Genomic DNA, 20,345 nt, shown 5'->3' on the forward strand with positions numbered 1-20,345 from the left:
TTAATAATTCCTCATAACCAAAACATTATGAAAATAAAATGTGTTTCTACAAAAGGTGTTATATTATTTTGTTCCACTAGAAGGTGCTATTTTTAAGGAAGAGTGGAACATAGATTTCTCTGAACTTCCTTTCTGGAAAATTATTGATAACAGTATAAATAGACTTATTCTTGAACTTTATGTTTTTTGTTTTGGTGGCTAAAGTGTGAAAACCTCGTTAGAACTAGACCCTAAACATAAAATATAACGGTTGCTTGTTTAAAAAAAAAAAAATTTACAAAAAGGTAAACATTGTATCATTTTCTTGGACCTCATAAGAGGTGGAAAAGGGGAAGTTTTCCCTTGTTCCAATTACATCCACAAAAAGAAAATCACATTTGACCCCAGAGAAGAAACTGAAAATTTTATGCAAAGAGAACCATCTGATTGCATCACAGATCAACAATAACTAGCATTTCCAAGACAAACAAAAAGTGCAACCCATTTAAACAGTTAGCAAAAAAATTATTAGATAATAGACACAAAAACAAGTCCCTTTAATCTTAACTTTCCCTTTGACATTTGAGTACTTATGAAAAGAGTTAAAGCTTCCTCTTGATCACAGCTGTAATTTATGACTAACAAAAACACAGAAATTTTCCATCACAGATACGATGCTGGATTGGATTTCAGGTCTGGTGAAATGAAATAAGTTTCTCTAATGGATGAATGGCAATAAAATTCAGACTGAAAGTGACAAAAATTCACTTGTTATTTTCAACTTGATTTATTTTTTTAATAATAACAAACTGAGACCTGTGGCAGGATCTGTAATACACCTTTCGATCAGCTGGAGGTATGTAAGGTTCTCCTTGGTGTTGGGGTCAAAGAAACCCTTGGTGTCATCGTCTGGATCAGTTAAGATCTGGTTCATCTCTTCATCAAAGTAACCTCTTTGGTATGCCACCTGTACAGGCACCCTGTGACTGTGGACTGGATCTATTATTCCTCCTGTTGCAATCTGCGCCTCCAGAAGACGGATCCCGTGATCCTTAACAATCAGATCTTTCTTCAGGGCCTGGAACAAAGAAATTGTGTTTCCAGTGTAGGGATCTTTGTATCCTGTGACTGCCCTTTCTGCTGAAATCAGTTTGTCCTTCCATTCTTTACCAACCAGTCTCTGACCAACAGCTTCCTCTACAGAAAGTTTCTTGTTCTTTACTGGGTCGATCATGAAACCAGTGGCTGCTTGGGCTTCCAGCAAAACCAGAGAGGTGCCTGGAGTCAGTAGACCTCGGCCTTTGGCTTCATAGATGCTCAGCGTCTCCTTGGTGGACTGGATGTACACTCCTGCAATGCTGTTGGTTCCTTCAAGGTATTTACGTACTGAATCCATTTTGCTGACTTCGGCCACTGTGACGTCTTCATCAACAATTTTCTTGTAGAGTTCCTCATCAATAATTTTTGATTCAACTAGTTCAGTCAAGTTGACATCTTTTCTGATTCCCTTAAAGGTTTTTTCCTCAGTAGTCTTTGTGATTGTTGTGATTGTTGTTGCGGTTTTTTGCTGAATGATGGACAAGATGATTTCCAAGAAGTGTTCGATGGTGAGAGTTCCAGCTTTGAACTGCTGGACAAGATCTCTCCTCTTTTCCTCTGTGATGTATTTGGAGTAAAGCAAATCCCACAGAGAAACTGTGGTGCCTTCATATTTTCCTCCAGCTTTGGTTGTTGTTGTAGACTTTAGGATGACCTTTGTGGCCTCGTCAACAAAGAAGTAGAACTCGCCTTTCTTCTAGCGACCAGTAAACTGAGACCTGTGGCAGGATCTGTAATACACCTTTCGATCAGCTGGAGGTATGTAAGGTTCTCCTTGGTGTTGGGGTCAAAGAAACCCTTGGTGTCATCGTCTGGATCAGTTAAGATCTGGTTCATCTCTTCATCAAAGTAACCTCTTTGGTATGCCACCTGTACAGGCACCCTATGACTGTGGATCTATTATTCCTCCTGTTGCAATCTGCGCCTCCAGAAGACGGATCCCGTGATCCTTAACAATCAGATCTTTCTTCAGGGCCTGGAACAAAGAAATTGTGTTTCCAGTGTAGGGATCTTTGTATCCTGTGACTGCCCTTTCTGCTGAAATCAGTTTGTCCTTCCATTCTTTACCAACCAGTCTCTGACCAACAGCTTCCTCTACAGAAAGTTTCTTGTTCTTTACTGGGTCGATCATGAAACCAGTGGCTGCTTGGGCTTCCAGCAAAACCAGAGAGGTGCCTGGAGTCAGTAGACCTCGGCCTTTGGCTTCATAGATGCTCAGCGTCTCCTTGGTGGACTGGATGTACACTCCTGCAATGCTGTTGGTTCCTTCAAGGTATTTACGTACTGAATCCATTTTGCTGACTTGGGCCACTGTGACGTCTTCATCAACAATTTTCTTGTAGAGTTCCTCATCAATAATTTTTGATTCAACTAGTTCAGTCAAGTTGACATCTTTTCTGATTCCCTTAAAGGTTTTTTCCTCAGTAGTCTTTGTGATTGTTGTGATTGTTGTTGCGGTTTTTGCTGAATGATGGACAAGATGATTTCCAAGAAGTGTTCGATGGTGAGAGTTCCAGCTTTGAACTGCTGGACAAGATCTCTCCTCTTTTCCTCTGTGATGTATTTGGAGTAAAGCAAATCCCACAGAGAAACTGTGGTGCCTTCATATTTTCCTCCAGCTTTGGTTGTTGTTGTAGACTTTAGGATGACCTTTGTGGCCTCGTCAACAAAGAAGTAGAACTCGCCTTTCTTCACAACGACCAGTAAACTGAGACCTGTGGCAGGATCTGTAATACACCTTTCGATCAGCTGGAGGTATGTAAGGTTCTCCTTGGTGTTGGGGTCAAAGAAACCCTTGGTGTCATCGTCTGGATCAGTTAAGATCTGGTTCATCTCTTCATCAAAGTAACCTCTTTGGTATGCCACCTGTACAGGCACCCTGTGACTGTGGACTGGATCTATTATTCCTCCTGTTGCAATCTGCGCCTCCAGAAGACGGATCCCGTGATCCTTAACAATCAGATCTTTCTTCAGGGCCTGGAACAAAGAAATTGTGTTTCCAGTGTAGGGATCTTTGTATCCTGTGACTGCCCTTTCTGCTGAAATCAGTTTGTCCTTCCATTCTTTACCAACCAGTCTCTGACCAACAGCTTCCTCTACAGAAAGTTTCTTGTTCTTTACTGGGTCGATCATGAAACCAGTGGCTGCTTGGGCTTCCAGCAAAACCAGAGAGGTGCCTGGAGTCAGTAGACCTCGGCCTTTGGCTTCATAGATGCTCAGCGTCTCCTTGGTGGACTGGATGTACACTCCTGCAATGCTGTTGGTTCCTTCAAGGTATTTACGTACTGAATCCATTTTGCTGACTTCGGCCACTGTGACGTCTTCATCAACAATTTTCTTGTAGAGTTCCTCATCAATAATTTTTGATTCAACTAGTTCAGTCAAGTTGACATCTTTTCTGATTCCCTTAAAGGTTTTTTCCTCAGTAGTCTTTGTGATTGTTGTGATTGTTGTTGCGGTTTTTTGCTGAATGATGGACAAGATGATTTCCAAGAAGTGTTCGATGGTGAGAGTTCCAGCTTTGAACTGCTGGACAAGATCTCTCCTCTTTTCCTCTGTGATGTATTTGGAGTAAAGCAAATCCCACAGAGAAACTGTGGTGCCTTCATATTTTCCTCCAGCTTTGGTTGTTGTTGTAGACTTTAGGATGACCTTTGTGGCCTCGTCAACAAAGAAGTAGAACTCGCCTTTCTTCACAACGACCAGTAAACTGAGACCTGTGGCAGGATCTGTAATACACCTTTCGATCAGCTGGAGGTATGTAAGGTTCTCCTTGGTGTTGGGGTCAAAGAAACCCTTGGTGTCATCGTCTGGATCAGTTAAGATCTGGTTCATCTCTTCATCAAAGTAACCTCTTTGGTATGCCACCTGTACAGGCACCCTGTGACTGTGGACTGGATCTATTATTCCTCCTGTTGCAATCTGCGCCTCCAGAAGACGGATCCCGTGATCCTTAACAATCAGATCTTTCTTCAGGGCCTGGAACAAAGAAATTGTGTTTCCAGTGTAGGGATCTTTGTATCCTGTGACTGCCCTTTCTGCTGAAATCAGTTTGTCCTTCCATTCTTTACCAACCAGTCTCTGACCAACAGCTTCCTCTACAGAAAGTTTCTTGTTCTTTACTGGGTCGATCATGAAACCAGTGGCTGCTTGGGCTTCCAGCAAAACCAGAGAGGTGCCTGGAGTCAGTAGACCTCGGCCTTTGGCTTCATAGATGCTCAGCGTCTCCTTGGTGGACTGGATGTACACTCCTGCAATGCTGTTGGTTCCTTCAAGGTATTTACGTACTGAATCCATTTTGCTGACCACACTGTGACGTCTTCATCAACAATTTTCTTGTAGAGTTCCTCATCAATAATTTTTGATTCAACTAGTTCAGTCAAGTTGACATCTTTTCTGATTCCCTTAAAGGTTTTTTCCTCAGTAGTCTTTGTGATTGTTGTGATTGTTGTTGCGGTTTTTTGCTGAATGATGGACAAGATGATTTCCAAGAAGTGTTCGATGGTGAGAGTTCCAGCTTTGAACTGCTGGACAAGATCTCTCCTCTTTCCTCTGTGATGTATTTGGAGTAAGCAAATCCCACAGAGAAACTGTGGTGCCTTCATATTTTCCTCCAGCTTTGGTTGTTGTTGTAGACTTTAGGATGACCTTTGTGGCCTCGTCAACAAAGAAGTAGAACTTCGCCTTTCTTCACAACGACCAGTAAACTGAGACCTGTGGCAGGATCTGTAATACACCTTTCGATCAGCTGGAGGTATGTAAGGTTCTCCTTGGTGTTGGGGTCAAAGAAACCCTTGGTGTCATCGTCTGGATCAGTTAAGATCTGGTTCATCTCTTCATCAAAGTAACCTCTTTGGTATGCCACCTGTACAGGCACCCTGTGACTGTGGACTGGATCTATTATTCCTCCTGTTGCAATCTGCCTCCAGAAGACGGATCCCGTGATCCTTAACAATCAGATCTTTCTTCAGGGCCTGGAACAAAGAAATTGTGTTTCCAGTGTAGGGATCTTTGTATCCTGTGACTGCCCTTTCTGCTGAAATCAGTTTGTCCTTCCATTCTTTACCAACCAGTCTCTGACCAACAGCTTCCTCTACAGAAAGTTTCTTGTTCTTTACTGGGTCGATCATGAAACCAGTGGCTGCTTGGGCTTCCAGCAAAACCAGAGAGGTGCCTGGAGTCAGTAGACCTCGGCCTTTGGCTTCATAGATGCTCAGCGTCTCCTTGGTGGACTGGATGTACACTCCTGCAATGCTGTTGGTTCCTTCAAGGTATTTACGTACTGAATCCATTTTGCTGACTTCGGCCACTGTGACGTCTTCATCAACAATTTTCTTGTAGAGTTCCTCATCAATAATTTTTGATTCAACTAGTTCAGTCAAGTTGACATCTTTTCTGATTCCCTTAAAGGTTTTTTCCTCAGTAGTCTTTGTGATTGTTGTGATTGTTGTTGCGGTTTTTTGCTGAATGATGGACAAGATGATTTCCAAGAAGTGTTCGATGGTGAGAGTTCCAGCTTTGAACTGCTGGACAAGATCTCTCCTCTTTTCCTCTGTGATGTATTTGGAGTAAAGCAAATCCCACAGAGAAACTGTGGTGCCTTCATATTTTCCTCCAGCTTTGGTTGTTGTTGTAGACTTTAGGATGACCTTTGTGGCCTCGTCAACAAAGAAGTAGAACTCGCCTTTCTTCACAATGGACAGTAGATTTAGGTCTGTACATGGATCTTTGGCACACCTTTCGATCAGCTGGAGGTATGTAAGGTTCTCCTTGGTGTTGGGGTCAAAGAAACCCTTGGTGTCATCGTCTGGATCAGTTAAGATCTGGTTCATCTCTTCATCAAAGTAACCTCTTTGGTATGCCACCTGTACAGGCACCCTGTGACTGTGGACTGGATCTATTATTCCTCCTGTTGCAATCTGCGCCTCCAGAAGACGGATCCCGTGATCCTTAACAATCAGATCTTTCTTCAGGGCCTGGAACAAAGAAATTGTGTTTCCAGTGTAGGGGTCTTTGTATCCTGTGACTGCCCTTTCTGCTGAGAGCAATTTCTTCTTCCACTCTTTCCCAACTACTCCTTGAGCAACAGCTTCCTCTACTGAAAGTTTCTTATTGTTTACTGGGTCAATGACAAAACCTGTGGCAGCTTGGGCTTCCAGCAGAATTAGGGAGGTACCAGGAGTCAGTAGACCTCGGCATTTAGCTTCATAAATGCTCATAATGATCTTTGTTGATTCCACTCTCACACCCGCTATGCAGTTTGTTGCTCCAAGGTACTTCTGAATGGACTCAATTTCAGTCACATTTTCCTCACTTATTTTGCCCTGCATAATTTTGTCAAAAATCTCCTTTGAGATGATTTTTGACTCTAACAGTTCACTAGCTGAGACCTGTTTTCTTAGTCCTTTGAACTTTCTTTCTTTAGTTGAAAGTTCTGTGATGATAACTGTCAGGATTTCAATGATTTCCTCTAATTTCAAAGCTCCTGATTTGTACTGTCGTATCAGCTGCTCTCTCTTTTCTGCTGAGATATATTCAGAAAGCAATAACTCCCACACTGTTATTTTGTTGTTCTTAAATTTTCCTACATTCAGGGAAATACTTCTGTTTTTGAAGGCAAGCTCCACCTGCTCATCTGTATGAAATTCCTTGGACTCATCAACATCCAATGGCAGGAGAAGGAGTCCAGTTTTGGAATCTCTTTCACATCGACCCATCAGTTGAACATAGGATAAATTTTCATTGGTATTTGGGTCAAAGTAACCCCTCGCATCATCACTTGGGTTTTGCAGAATTCTGTAAGTTTCTTCATCAAGGAATCCTTTTTTAATAGCAACCTGAGCAGGTACTCTGTGGCTTTGATTTGGGTCGATAATTCCTCCAGTTGCCATCTGTGCTTCAAGAAGATGAAGGCCTTCACTTCTTTCAATCAGTCTTTCTTCCATCGCTTCAAACAGGGATATGGTGCCGTCTGTGTAAGGATCCTTAAAGCCAGTAACAGCACGCTGTGCTGAAAGAAGTTGCTCAAGGACATCTGTTCCAATTACCTTCTCCTTTGCACCCTCATCAACTGAATAGAACTTATTGCTGACAGGATCAATCAGCCATCCTGTTGCAGACTGTGCTTTAAGCAGTACAAGTGCAATGCCGGGAGTCAAAAGATTTTTCTGTTTTGCTTCATAAATGCTCATTACATCCTGGGTTGGATAAATTTTGATTCCAGCAATGCTTGCGGTTCCTCGAAGATATCTTGTCACAGATTCCCTTTTACTTACTTCATCTAAGTCTAGTTTTCCTTCTTTAACCTGTATGAATGTGGCTGAGTCAATAATATCAGAATCCAGGAGTTGTTTTGCAGAGACTTCCTTTCTCAGCCCCATTGTCACTTTGGGGCTTTCCCTTTCCAGTTTTTCAATTGTGGAAATCACTACTGTGATTATTGTTTGAGTGTTCATCTGCTTTGTTTTGACTTTTTCAATAAATTCTAGCTGCTGATCTTCAGTGAAGTAACAAGAGTGAATCAAGTCCCAGAGAGAAACAGATTTTTCCGAATACCGTCCCACACTTACGCTTACAAATGTCTTTTCAAACTCCTGCCTTATTTCTGCTTCTGTGTATGTCTTTTCTGTTTTTACTGATGTCTTTGGTGTGTCATTCAGTGGCAGGAGGAGGAGTCCAGTGTCTTTATCTTTCACACACCTGCTCAACATTTCCATATATGTCAAATTTTCTTGAGTCTTTGGGTCGAAGAAGCCCTTTGTGTCATCAGTGGGGTCTGTTAAGATCTGATTGAGTTCTGAATCAAAATAACCTTTCCTGTATGCAACCTCTAGAGGTAAATGGAGGCATTTCAATGGGTCGATGATACCACCAGTAGCAATTTGGGCCTCGAGTAAACGAATACCATGCTGCTTGACAATAAGATCCTTTTTCATAGCTTGGAATAGAGAGATCTTTTGACCTGTGTATGGGTCTTTGTAACCGGTGACAGCCCTCTCTGCAGACAGCAGCTTTTCGTACACTTGTGGACCAATGACCTTTTCTCTTAGTGCTTCTTCCACTGTAAGCTTTTGGTTTTTTAGAGGATCTACAATGAATCCTGTGGCCGCCTGTGCTTCAAGGAGACAAAGGGCAGTGCCTGGAGTAAGGATGCCCTTTTTCTGTGCCTCATTGATGCTTAGTTTCTGATTGGACGGTTGTAGTATCAATCCTGCTACACAGCTTGTCCCTTGGAGGTAGGCTCTTACGCTGTCCATCTTCATTACATCAGTACTTGAAAGCTTTCCATCAATCATACTTTTGTATGTTTTCTCATCTACAATTTCAAGATTCAAGAGATCCACAACAGACACCTCTCCCCTGAGACCTTCAAAGTTCAGCTCTGCTTGCTGTTTTATCTCCTTGCTCTCAATGATATCTATAATGATCACTGTCAGTTGCTCAACAGTGATTTTCCGGGACCTGAAAAGTTTGAAAAGGTCCTGTCGTTTGTCTTCAGACAGATATTCTGAATTAATTGCTTCCCACAGAGTTGTGCTGCCCTTGAATCTGCCATATTTGACAGTAATTATTGTCCTATGGAAAATGTCCTTCATGTTGTCATCAATATTTATTTTGGTGCTCTTGCTTTTCAAAGGTAAGAGGCACAGGCCAGTACCGGGATCTTTGACACATCTAGCCAGTAGCTGCAAGTATGTCAGATTCTCATGGGTATTGGGGTCAAAGAAACCTTTGGTGTCGTCACTTGGATCACTCAAAATCTGATTCATCTCCTCATTGAAGTATCCTCTCTTATAGGCTACATGTACAGGGATGCGGTGACTGTTCACTGGATCAATGATACCACCAGTAGCAATCTGTGCCTCCAGAAGTCGAATCCCATGGTCTTTCAGGATCAGGTCTTTTTGCATAGCTTGGAACAGAGAGATTATTTTTCCATCATGTGGATCTTTATACCCAGTGACTGCTCTCTCTGCTGAACGCAGCTTCTGACAGACATCAGGTCCCACAATTTTAGCTTTGACAGCATCATCCACTGAAAACTTCCTGTTTCCAATGGGATCAATAATGAACCCAGTAGCTGCTTGTGCCTCCAGCAGAATCAGAGCAGTTCCTGGCATCAGCTTTCCTTTTTGTCTGGCTTGGTAGATTGTTATAACTTGGGAATCTGGAAGCAGAATACCTGCGATGCTGTCTTTTCCCTGTAAGTAAACATTTACATTTTCATCCTCTATTACGTCCTTTATTGACTTTTTTCCATCTTCCAACTCCTTCATCACTTTCTCACTGATGATTTCTGCTTCAACAAGCTGCTTGGCTGTGACAGTTTCCCGTATACCCTCAAAGACGGTTCTTGTTGCTTTTACCGATGTATCTATGGTCTCCAAAATCATCTTAATGATTGTAGAGATATTTAACTTCCCTTCCTTGTATTTCTGAAATATGTCTTGCCTCTGGTGTTCATTGAAGTACTCTGACATCAGTAGTTCCCACAAAGAGACTGTCATTCCCATGTACTTCCCACATGTCACTTTAACTTTTTCAGTTTTGAAGACAGTTTTTGTTTTGTAGTCAATAAAGCTAGAATTAAATTTGCCTGATTTGTCATGTAGAGGAAGAAGGCACAATCCAGTGCCAGGATCGGTGACACACCTTTCAATCAGCTGAAGGTATGTAAGGTTGTCTTCTGTATTTGGGTCAAAAAATCCTTTTGTGTCATCGCCTTCATCTTCCAGTATCTTATTCATTTTTTCATCAAAATAGCCTCTCTTAAAGGCCACTTGAATGGGAAGTCTGTGGCTGTTGATTGGATCAATTATTCCACCAGTGGCAATTTGTGCCTCCAGTAGCCGGATCCCATGTTCCTTAACGATGAGATCCTTTGACATTGCTTGAAATAGGGATATGGTCTCTCCTGAATAAGGATCTTTGTATCCAGTCACTGCTCGCTCAGCTGAAAGCAGCTTCAAATGACATTCTGGGCCAATAAGTTTGTGCATAATAGCTTCACCCACTGTGTATTTTTTATTTCCTACAGGATCAATCATGAACCCAGTTGCTGCTTGTGCTTCCAGCAGAATAAGTGCCGTGCCTGGCATCAATATCCCTTGCTTCATGGCTTGATAAATGCTTATTCTCTGATTGGTTGAGAGATCAGCAACGCCTGCTATGCTGCCTTTGCCTTCCAGGTATTCTTTCACGGTTTCAATCAACATCACATCCTGGGTTGTGGTCTTCCCTTTTTGCAAGTCTTCATATGTTTCTTTGTCGATGATCTTTGACTCCAATAGTTCACTGGAGGAAATGCCTTTGCGCAGACCTTTGAAGGCAATACAGACAGGAAGGAGCAGCAAGCCGGTTTCTGGCTCCACAGTGCATGTTTCCAGAAGGTTTTGGTAGTTAAGATATTCTTGTGTGCTTGGATTGTAAAATACCTTCAGCTCAGACATTTGGTCACTAAGCAAAGCCTTTTCATAAAGGCCCTTTTGGATCGCAGCATCAGTAGAGATGCTGGTCTTCTCCACAGGGTCAAAGATGCCTTTGCTGGCTATCTGTGCTTCCAGTAACCTCAAGCCATAATCTCTGGGGACTAAATCTTTTTGCATAGCCTGGTACACAGATATAATTTGATTAGTGTAGGGGTCTATGTACCCACTAATGGCTTTTTCTGCAAAGAGAAGTTTCTCCCTCATTTCTGGACCAACTACTCCTTCTTTAACAGCATCTGCAACAGGAAATATACGGTTTCCTATTGGATCTATGATGCCCACAGTGGCTGCTTGTGCTTCAAGCAGAGCTAATGCTGTTCCCGGTTTAAGCAGATGTTTTTTCATGGCCTGATAAATGGTGAATTTCTCCCCTGTCTTCTCCAGAAATATGCCTGCCACAGGTTCATGGACTTCATATCCATTTTTCTTCATGGCAGTGTTCTGACTGATGGACACCATCCTGACCTGAAAAGAAGTGGCAAAACATAAACAGTTTTTGAAATTGCTTTATTCTGTGGCTAACTTTTATTTTAGGGAATGCAGCACCAAGAAGAAATGACCTGATTTGAACATAATTTCATCCACAATCAAATCGACGATGGAAATGTGAAGGATTTTATTTGCAAGTTGCTGGCAGTAGCTGATTCAAGTGATATCAGACATTTAAAAAAGCCTCCAGCAGTCAAAAATACTGCATGAAGGTGAGCAGAAACGGAGGATTTCTATTATACTCAGGGTGGAGTCCTCCACCCAGTTAATGGAGTCTAATCTGGCTCTCAATTTGGGTTTACAGGAGATCAGGTATTTAAATAGTGCATTTGGAGAGCATTAATGCAGAATGTAATTTGATATTTTAATTTATTCTCTTGGTCCACCTTACATCCGTATTGAACCATTCCTTCTAGGTGCTTAGACTTGGTCTCCTGGTTCGTTTCTAACCTGTCGGTTTCGTTAAGCGTCGTAGAAGTAGATCCTCAGCTGCTCCACTTGTTCCACATTCAGGAAGACGGATTTAATGGTCAGAGCTGCTGAACGTTGAAGGTTTACTCCTGAAAAAGAAAGACAATAGTTTTATTTTTCTCACACTGCTATCAGTGAGATGGTTGTAGTTTCATGGTGTTTCTTTTTATCATGAGTATTTTAAAACCCTCTGTTTCGGAGTACCAGTGCTGTAGCCGAGACCAGAACCAGCGCCCCCGCTACATGACACAATAAAATGTGAAACATGATCAAAATTGCTCCAATGGGTCTGAAAGATCCACGTTCCCATTAAAATACCTAGATGTTAAATTTAATCATCATTATCAACTCAAACTCTTTGTTCTGCTTTGCTTCCACCTGTCTGCCACAATCCGCTCAGTTTGAATGCTGCACAAGCCAAGACATGCAGCCAGTAGAAATACAGAGGAAAGCTGTTCCCATGGAGACAGATTTAAATACCAAACTACTCAGCTGATTTTTGTAGCGGAATTACTGACGATTAGACAGAGGATGGCAGACAGCAGTAAGAAAAACACACAATTAGCGTTGAGTCGCGGATTTTAATCAGTGCGTTTTGCATCCAATGAAAACAAAGATGTAAAGTAATTAATTGGACGATATTCTGGAATTTTAGTTATATTTCCATAATAATTGTCTTGAAATAAAATAATAAAAGATCAAATGCGGTGGAGTCCGAGACGAAACCATAAAGGTTTCTGGCATCATCACTGTTTCTTCTGGGTGTGATACTTCAACAGGTTACATTGGAAATTTAATAAACTATTTGCTCATGCTCTGTTTTTAACAAGACATGATGTGTGAAAACTGGAAGAGCCAGTTAGTCCATATGGTGACAGCGAGCACGGAAATAAAGAAAACAAACAATTACAACGGAATTATGAACACCATTAACAAAACTAAGACTAATGTCTAAATCACAAGCTTTCGGAAACAACGAGCTATCTAAAGAAAGAAGCTCACACCCACTGCAGAAAGGAAAATGTCTGATTAACGCTTTCAGGATACAGACACTCCTTTCTAAGAATCTTCTAATTTCTCTGAGGTTTGTGAACAACTTTAATCGGAATTCAGCCTGACATATGGATGTTTTTAAAGGAACGAGAAACTCGACTACAATACTTTATTCATTTATTTCGATGGATATTTACTCTTCATTTTAATGACAATAAAGAAGCTTCCAGCAGGGGGCGCCAGCAGGATATTATCGCTGCACCTGACCCACAACCGCACACAAAACCAGTACAAGCCTGAACCACACAAATGCAGTGTGTATTGCGCATGGCCCACTGAAACAGCGGACCGGTTTTTTTTTTTGTTTTGTTTTTTTACAAATTATTCTAAATACTGAAGACATAAAAGCAAAGCCTGTCTCTCTGATCCAGTAGGAGGGAGGAGATTTTCTGCTTCAGGTGGCGTCAGACTCCCACAGGACAAGAACGTGAAGCAACAATGTTTGCTTCATTTCTACTCTTTTGGCGAATATTTCAACTAGATTTAACTGTTTAACCCGCAGTCTTAGCGCCACTCTCAGGAAGACGCGCTCAGATGTCAAGGTCAATAAGCATAAATGACTCCTTTAAGGAATATTATGAACAACTATACATGTCCAAAACAAAAGGAAACGTCTCAAACTGGCTCAAAGATCTAAATCTCCCACAGATGAGTGACGAAGCTCTCAACGCAGACATCACTGTGGAAGAGATCCTAGATGTAATCAAATCATTTCCCAGGTCCAGATGGTTTGGGAACTGAGAAAAAAAAAAAAAGATATGCAGGAAGATGAATCCTCTGCTCCGCAGGATGTTCGCTCACTCTCTTGATTTCATTTCCCCCGACTATGTATGAAGCTAAAGAAACATCCCTACGTAAAGGAGGAGTCAGAGTTTTCATCATATGCCCTATTTCATTATTAAATTCTGACATTAAAATATTCAGTAAAGTACTGGAAATAAGCAACAACCAGACTCAGAGCTACAGAACCACTAACCGGACCACACAGTCCAACCAGGTGAGTCTCATTCATCGTTTCATTATGAACCTGAAGGCAGCAGCAGCAGCTAGGCTGTTCCACCTCCTGACTCACCACCAGGGGGCGTGCCTGCGTGACATGCAGTACCACCGTTCCACCCAAAGATGGCAGTACTGTACCTCTGAATGCAGCTGGATGGCGGCGGACAGGAAGTGACAGGAAGCGGACGGTCCTCTCTCTGATGGGGAAAGATGGCGGCAGAACAACCTGAGCAGGAGACAAACATGTTTACTGAAAACTCCCACAATGCACCGTTTCCAGATCCGGTTCTGATCTCTGCCTGACTGGACCAGGAATCTACTGACAGCATGGAGCAGGCTTCATGTTCTGACCTCTGACCTCAACACACTCAGGAGTAATCAGCGACCCACCAGAACCAGAACAACATCTGAAGCTCTGCCGTCCTCACTAAGGTCAGAGGTCATGATTCAATAGCCAGAAACAGAAAATGGTCTCCAAAAGCCTCAAAGACAACAGAATGAAGGTTCAGGAGTGGCCTAGTCAAAGTCTGGATTAAATCTTACTGAGATGCCTCATCAGGCTGTTCCTGAAATGAGCCTCAAAAATAAAATCAATAGTTTTTTTCCTCCCCTCCAGGGGGTCTTTTGTGGCTCTAGTGTCCCTTATATGACAGCAGGCTGACAGGAAAGGGGGAAGACATGCAGCAAATGTTGGCCGGGTCCTGGAATCGAACCTCTGACCGCTGCGTCAAGGACTCAAGGCCTCCAGATGTGGGTTGCGCTGTCCGCTACGCCACCACAGCACGCCCACAAGCTCAACATTTTAATTTGGACAAAAACAGGAGAAACGTTTTCTGTTTCTGCTCCGTTTAAAACCATCTGGAGGTTCAGACCAGAGGAGGTCACCCTGAGGTCACCCTGAGGTCACCATCTTGGCGTCGACCCAGCAGCTGGTCGTCCTGCAGCTGCTTTCCGTTTGATCATCGTATCGTAAAGCAAACATCCTGACTCTTCCTCTGCAGACCATCGTCATCATCACAAGACGGTCAAAGGTCATCTCCAGGTCCATCACCGTCCAGAACCAGCAGCAGATCTACCTACAGCTGAAACGGAGAAGAGTCGGCCTAGTCAAAGTCTCCATGGAAACGTGACAGAAAACATAAAGCCGATGTTAAAACGCACCGAGTTTAATTTCCTACCAGGATCAGCTGCTGGTTCTGGTTCTGATGGACCAAACTTCCTGAGCACCGAGAGGCCGGAATCGAACCCACAACCTGCTGGTCAGCAGACAACTACTCTGGTTCTGGTTCTGGTTCTGGTAGCAGCAGCAGGTTGGTGTCCATGGTGAAGTCTGGTGGATTTCTAAAGGTTTTAATCATCCTGACCCAACGGCTCAGAACCTGGAGAACCTGGAGAACCTGGAGAACCTGGAGAACCTGGACCCGCCTGAGCAGCAGGTGAAGCGGTTTGTGTTTCTGGGTTAAACTCAGCGGATTTCCAAACTTTGTGTCTCATGGGATCAACATCAGTGACTGAATCGGACCGGAGCTCCAAAGAAAATGTTTCCACCTCAACAATCAAACAAAACTTCAAGAATTTTCCACATTTGTTGATGGAAAATGATGCAGAAAATATTCAAGATCCAAAACTTTAAAAGGATTCTGAAAAGTTGCCTTATTGTCCAAATGTTCTCTGTATCAGTTAGAAAAGATTAGAAGTCTAGATTGGATCTCTGGCCGTGTTCTGCCAGGTTCAGTTCTCAGGAAAAGTTCTAGATGGATCCGTTTTGTCCTAAACAAAGTCTCCATCTGCCAAATCTGTATCTTCATTGAACTGAAGTCAGGGGCCGCACACAATCAGTCTGGGGGCTGCAAAGGGCCCCCGCACCGCACTTTGGACACCTCTGCCTTAAACCAACAGTGAGGTCAAAGGTCGTCCTGGAGGACTGTTTGTATCTCAGGGCGAGGCGCCTCCGATCCTGGCTTTACTGCAGCGCTTCCCTCCACGGAGAGTTCAAAGGTCAGGGAGGAACAGAAGCAGACGCTGATCAGAGCGGAGTCGTCTTACCTGAGCAGGTGAGTGTCCTGGCGGCAGAACGTCGTTCTCCTGGCGGCAGAACGTCGTTCTCCTGGCGGCAGAGCGTCGTTCTCCTGGCGGCAGAACGTCGTTCTCCTGGCGGCAGAACGTCGTTCTCCTGGCGGCAGAGCGTCGTTCTCCTGGCGGCAGAACGTCGTTCTCCTGGCGGCAGAGCGTCGTTCTCCTGGCGGCAGAACGTCGTTCTCCTGGCGGCAGAACGTCGTTCTCCTGGCGGCAGAGCGTCGTTCTCCTGGCGGCAGAACGTCGTTCTCCTGGCGAGGCTGAGCTGAGCTCTGAGCGACTCCCCACCGCCGCTCCTTTATCTGCTCCTCTGGGAGCCGCCCAGATCGCGTCAGGCGTCAGGATGCCACGGATTCCTGACGGCTCCTCAGACAATCGGAGGGGGCGGGGCTTCCTCCTTCAGGGGCGGGGCTTCATTAGGCCAAACCTGCGTATTCAGAAAGAACATCTGGATCTGCAGGAGCAACAGGAGAGGAAGAGGAGTCACTGCTCATCATCATGACGGTTCCCAGGCTAGGGGGTTGTTATGGGCAGAGGGGGTGGGGGGTATTAAGGAAGGGGGGGCATTAAGGAAGGGGGGGCATTAAGGAAGGGGGGGCATTAAGGAAGGGGGCATTAAGGAAGGGGGGGCATTAAGGAAGGGGGTGGGGGCATTAAGGAAGGGGGGGCATTAAGGAAGGGGGTGGGGGCATTAAGGAAGGGGGGGCATTAAGGAAGGGGGTGGGGGCATTAAGGAAGGGGGGGCATTAAGGAAGGGGGTGGGGGCATTAAGGAAGGGGGTGGGGGGGCATTAAGGAAGGGGTGGGGGCATTAAGGAAGGGGGGCATTAAGGAAGGGGTGGGGGGCATTAAGGAAGGGGCATTAAGGAAGGGGCATTAAGGAAGGGGGCATTAAGGAAGGGGGCATTAAGGAAGGGGTGGGGGCATTAAGGAAGGGGGCATTAAGGAAGGGGTGGGGGGCATTAGGAAGGGGGCATTAAGGAAGGGGGGGCATTAAGGAAGGGGGGGCATTAAGGAAGGGGGTGGGGGGGGGCATTAAGGAAGGGGGGGCATTAAGGAAGGGGGTGGGGGGGCATTAAGGAAGGGGGTGGGGGGGCATTAAGGAAAGGGGTGGGGGGGGGGGCATTAAGGAAGGGGTGGCATTAAGGAAGGGGGGGGGGGCCGTCTCTGCAGGAACTGATCCAGACGCTGAACAGCTGTGAGTTTGTGGAGGAACCGGATTCCCTGCAGGTTCTGACCCGGTTCCTGATCCACTCAGTGTATGTAAACTTCTGGTTTCAGCACAGACCAGAAGTTTACATACGCTCTATGGAAACACGCTGCTTCCTGTCTGACAGGAAACCAGGCCGAGCGTTTCCTGTTTGGGTCCTTCATTGTTTCTGTTTGCTGTTCATAAGGTGGGAAACCTGACAACGCGTTGCCATGGTTACCGTCTTTTCTTTCCGCCAAAAACATCCCATTAATGAACCAAATTAAAACATTTTTAGTTTTGAGTTTAGAAACTAAAAATGTGTGGGTGTGTTGTGGTGGCGTAGCGGACAGCATGACCCACCTTTAGAGGCCTTGAGTCCTCGACGCGGCTGTCACCGGTTTGATTCCCAGACCCCGCAACATTTAAAAATGTTTTAGTTTCTAAATGTCTTTAAAAACTAAATTCACAAAAAGTTTAATTGGGATTTTTTTCAGCTCAACAAACTAAACATGAAACAATTTAGTCCCATTTTTGGATGAAAAGCAATAAATAAATAGTCCAAAACTTTCATGTTGACAGAAAGTGAAACTTTGTTCAATTATTTTGGACTCTGTTTTACAGTGTAAGTCAAACAGATGTTGTTCTATTTACATTAAATTAAAGTTTGGTTATTAAAAGATGAATAATTTTAGGTGTTTCTGATATTTTGGTAAAAAAGATTTTATTTGTGAATCATCATTTCTTTCCCAATTGACCCACAAATGTATCAACCAGCTGTGCAGGTGGGACTGTTTGTATCATTCAGGGGCCACAAATGGCCCCCAGGCCACACTTTGAACCCCCTGCATTAATCATCACAGATTGGACTTTCTGTTCTGCTAATTGCTTTTCTATGTTTCCAGATGTTTTCTGACCCAAGCTATGCATCTGTTCACATGTCCAGAGGCTAAAATACCAACAGAGAGAAAACGCGGTGGAAGGTGAAACACTTCTTGCATTCTTCTTTTTTATTTAAACAGTGATGCCAAATCAAACAAGCTGAATGTTTAGAGAGGAGCTGAAAGGGCACGTCTGGAGCATGTTAGCACAGCATGTTAGCACAGCATGCTAGCACAGCATGTTAGCACAGCATGTTAGCACAGCATGCTAGCACAGCATGTTAGCACAGCATGTTAGCACAGCATGCTAGCACAGCATGTTAGCACAGCATGCTAGCACTGCATGCTAAAGCTACATGTTAGCAGAGCATGCTAGCGCTGCGTGTTAATGCTGCATGCTAGCGGCACTCTGCAGACAGAACGGTGGCAGGGTTACCAAGAGTCCAGACGTGTCGGAGTTCATGTTGCTTCTTCCATGTTGCAACAGAAACATCAGAAAACTTTGATCAAACTTTGATTGTTGATTTCTGATTCATATTTAAAAATGCAGATTAAAAAAAAAGTTTTTCATGGAGTAACTGACTCTGTTGGTCTGTGTTACGACCCGGCTTTACTGGTCGCAACAAAAACTGGGGGGACACGGAAACAGGCAGTGCTTTAAGCCTATACAAGGCATTTATTTAAAAGAATCAAAAATAGTTTAGGCGTCGGCATCAGATGGCAGCTCGGTTGGGGCGATCATGCCTGGTCCCTCCACACCAGGAAGTCCGGACCCCAACCTGGTCTGGTCTGGTCTGGATGGCTGTCTGCGGCGTGTTTGCTTCAACCAGGGGACGAGCCTCTCGTGAATGGAACGGCGCTCCTTAAATACCACCCAGGTGGCCGCATAATGGAACCGCCTCCCACTTTGGATCTTAATTGATCGTGTTAATTGACAGCAATATAGCACACATGCATACCGGACCGCACAGCAGGGCCGTCACAGCATGTTCGACTTTTACTTTTCATCAAATCATGATCTGATCTTGTTGGGCGTTTTTCCTTCCAGAGGACTTTCTAACGTCCATCTTTAGCTAATGATGTTGTGTAAACGTCTGCTGTTTGTCCTGCTCTTTCTCCAGGTGTGCTCTGATATTATGGGATGGATTTTCCTGCTCAGCAGCTTCCAGGTTGTGTAAACATGACATTTGTTCTAACTGAGGTTAAAAATTATGACTTGAACTCTCAGGTCAGCCTGAGCCACGACTTTCACTGGGAATCCAGAACCGCCAATAAAATCATTTCCATGTCAAGAATCATCCAATATTCAGGGCCGATGATTTCCTGACAGCGACAGAGAGGGTGGTTGAACCGGCAACCTTTAGGCAGCCGCAGCGATTAGTTCACCTGTTTTTATCTGTTCATCCGATACCAGAGTCAAAAACACATCGCTGTGAGAAAACAAGGTGTGGCATTTCTGAGGAACTGGGGAGGTTTGAAGAAAAATGTTGGAAAACACCTGGGTGTGATTATAGATTAGAGTTCTGATGAAGATCTTCATGTTCTGATGAAGATCTTCATCAGATGTTTCAAACACCTGCTGGAAGTCTGCAGATTCAGAAACAACCAAGTTTGTTTCAGGTGAAGTTTGTCTGATGAAACTCTGTTCTGTCTTCCTGTTTCCTCCAAATTTCAGCACATCTGTTCTGGTAATGTGACTACGTTGTGATGATTACGTTGTGATGATTACGTTGTGCGGTCGCTTCGTCTCGGCATGTTGAAGCCACTGAGGTGTGGCAGCTTCAGCAAACTTTCCATTTGACGCCTTTTATTGGTTTTAACAGGTGAGCTCAGGTTAGTCAGAAGTTGATCATATAGAGCAGCGTGTTGAAGGGGTGCAGCTAACGAAGCATTAGCACCATTCCTGCCTAATGAGGCGAGCTGCTCTCTGATTGGCTGATGGAATATGAGGCGTCATTCCAGCAGCTGGGACCTGCTTTAGGGGGTGGGGGTGTTAGAGGCAATAAAACTGTCAGCGTCTGTCAGTGAGTGAATAATGACTCGTCTCTCTTTCACTGACTGGAGGGACTGAAACTGGCAGAGCTCCGTGGTTCTCAGGCTCTTCAGGACCGGTTGGGTCCACCTGCAGCAAGATGTTCAATAATAACACAGAACATGAAGTGAAGCTTCTGGGCTCAATTACTGCAAAGATCAAACGTCAAAATAAATGTTTTACTGCATCTTTAGTTTGGGTAGAGGCTAAGAAATCTGATTGACACGATAAGCTTTAATTTGCCTCCTGTAACTTCCAGACCTGCAGGCCAACAGCGAACAGGCCCAACAGTCCCGGTTCTGCTCTGAGCTCCCAGTCAGTCAGTACTGACCCGTCAGAGTGCATCCCCCTCTAACACACCCAAACACAAGTCCCTGGCTGCAGAACCGCGGCCCATTGGGCTCAGAGAGGCAGCAGCCCACCGACCCAAGACCACCCACTATAATCAGTGTTGGTTCTGTGAGGCGGGACCAGAATCCCCTTGAAACCATAGTGAAGTCGTTCTCCATGACATCTCCAAACTCCTCCCACTCTGAGTTTTTGACTTAGCAACCACCCAGTCACATGGTCTGCCGGTACCCATCAGCTGCT

General features: G+C 44.2%; 2 protein-coding genes across 2 annotated transcripts; both read right to left on the reverse strand.

Moving 5' to 3' along the window:
- Positions 1–389: 389 nt before the first annotated feature.
- Positions 390–4,682, reverse strand: LOC122844019 (epiplakin-like). Its single transcript, XM_044139222.1, is given in 4 exon segments — positions 390–1,774; positions 2,105–2,115; positions 2,763–4,385; positions 4,388–4,682. Coding segments are annotated over 4 exon segments (2,937 nt in total). The 3' UTR covers positions 390–766.
- On the reverse strand, positions 4,654–11,614 carry eppk1 (epiplakin 1). Its single transcript, XM_044138435.1, is given in 3 exon segments — positions 4,654–5,000; positions 5,002–11,030; positions 11,505–11,614. Coding segments are annotated over 2 exon segments (6,285 nt in total). The 5' UTR covers positions 11,025–11,030; positions 11,505–11,614; the 3' UTR covers positions 4,654–4,738.
- Between the last annotated feature and the right edge of the window lie 8,731 nt (positions 11,615–20,345).

Source organism: Gambusia affinis, linkage group LG14, assembly GCF_019740435.1.
Source record: "Gambusia affinis linkage group LG14, SWU_Gaff_1.0, whole genome shotgun sequence".
NCBI lineage: Eukaryota > Metazoa > Chordata > Actinopteri > Cyprinodontiformes > Poeciliidae > Gambusia > Gambusia affinis.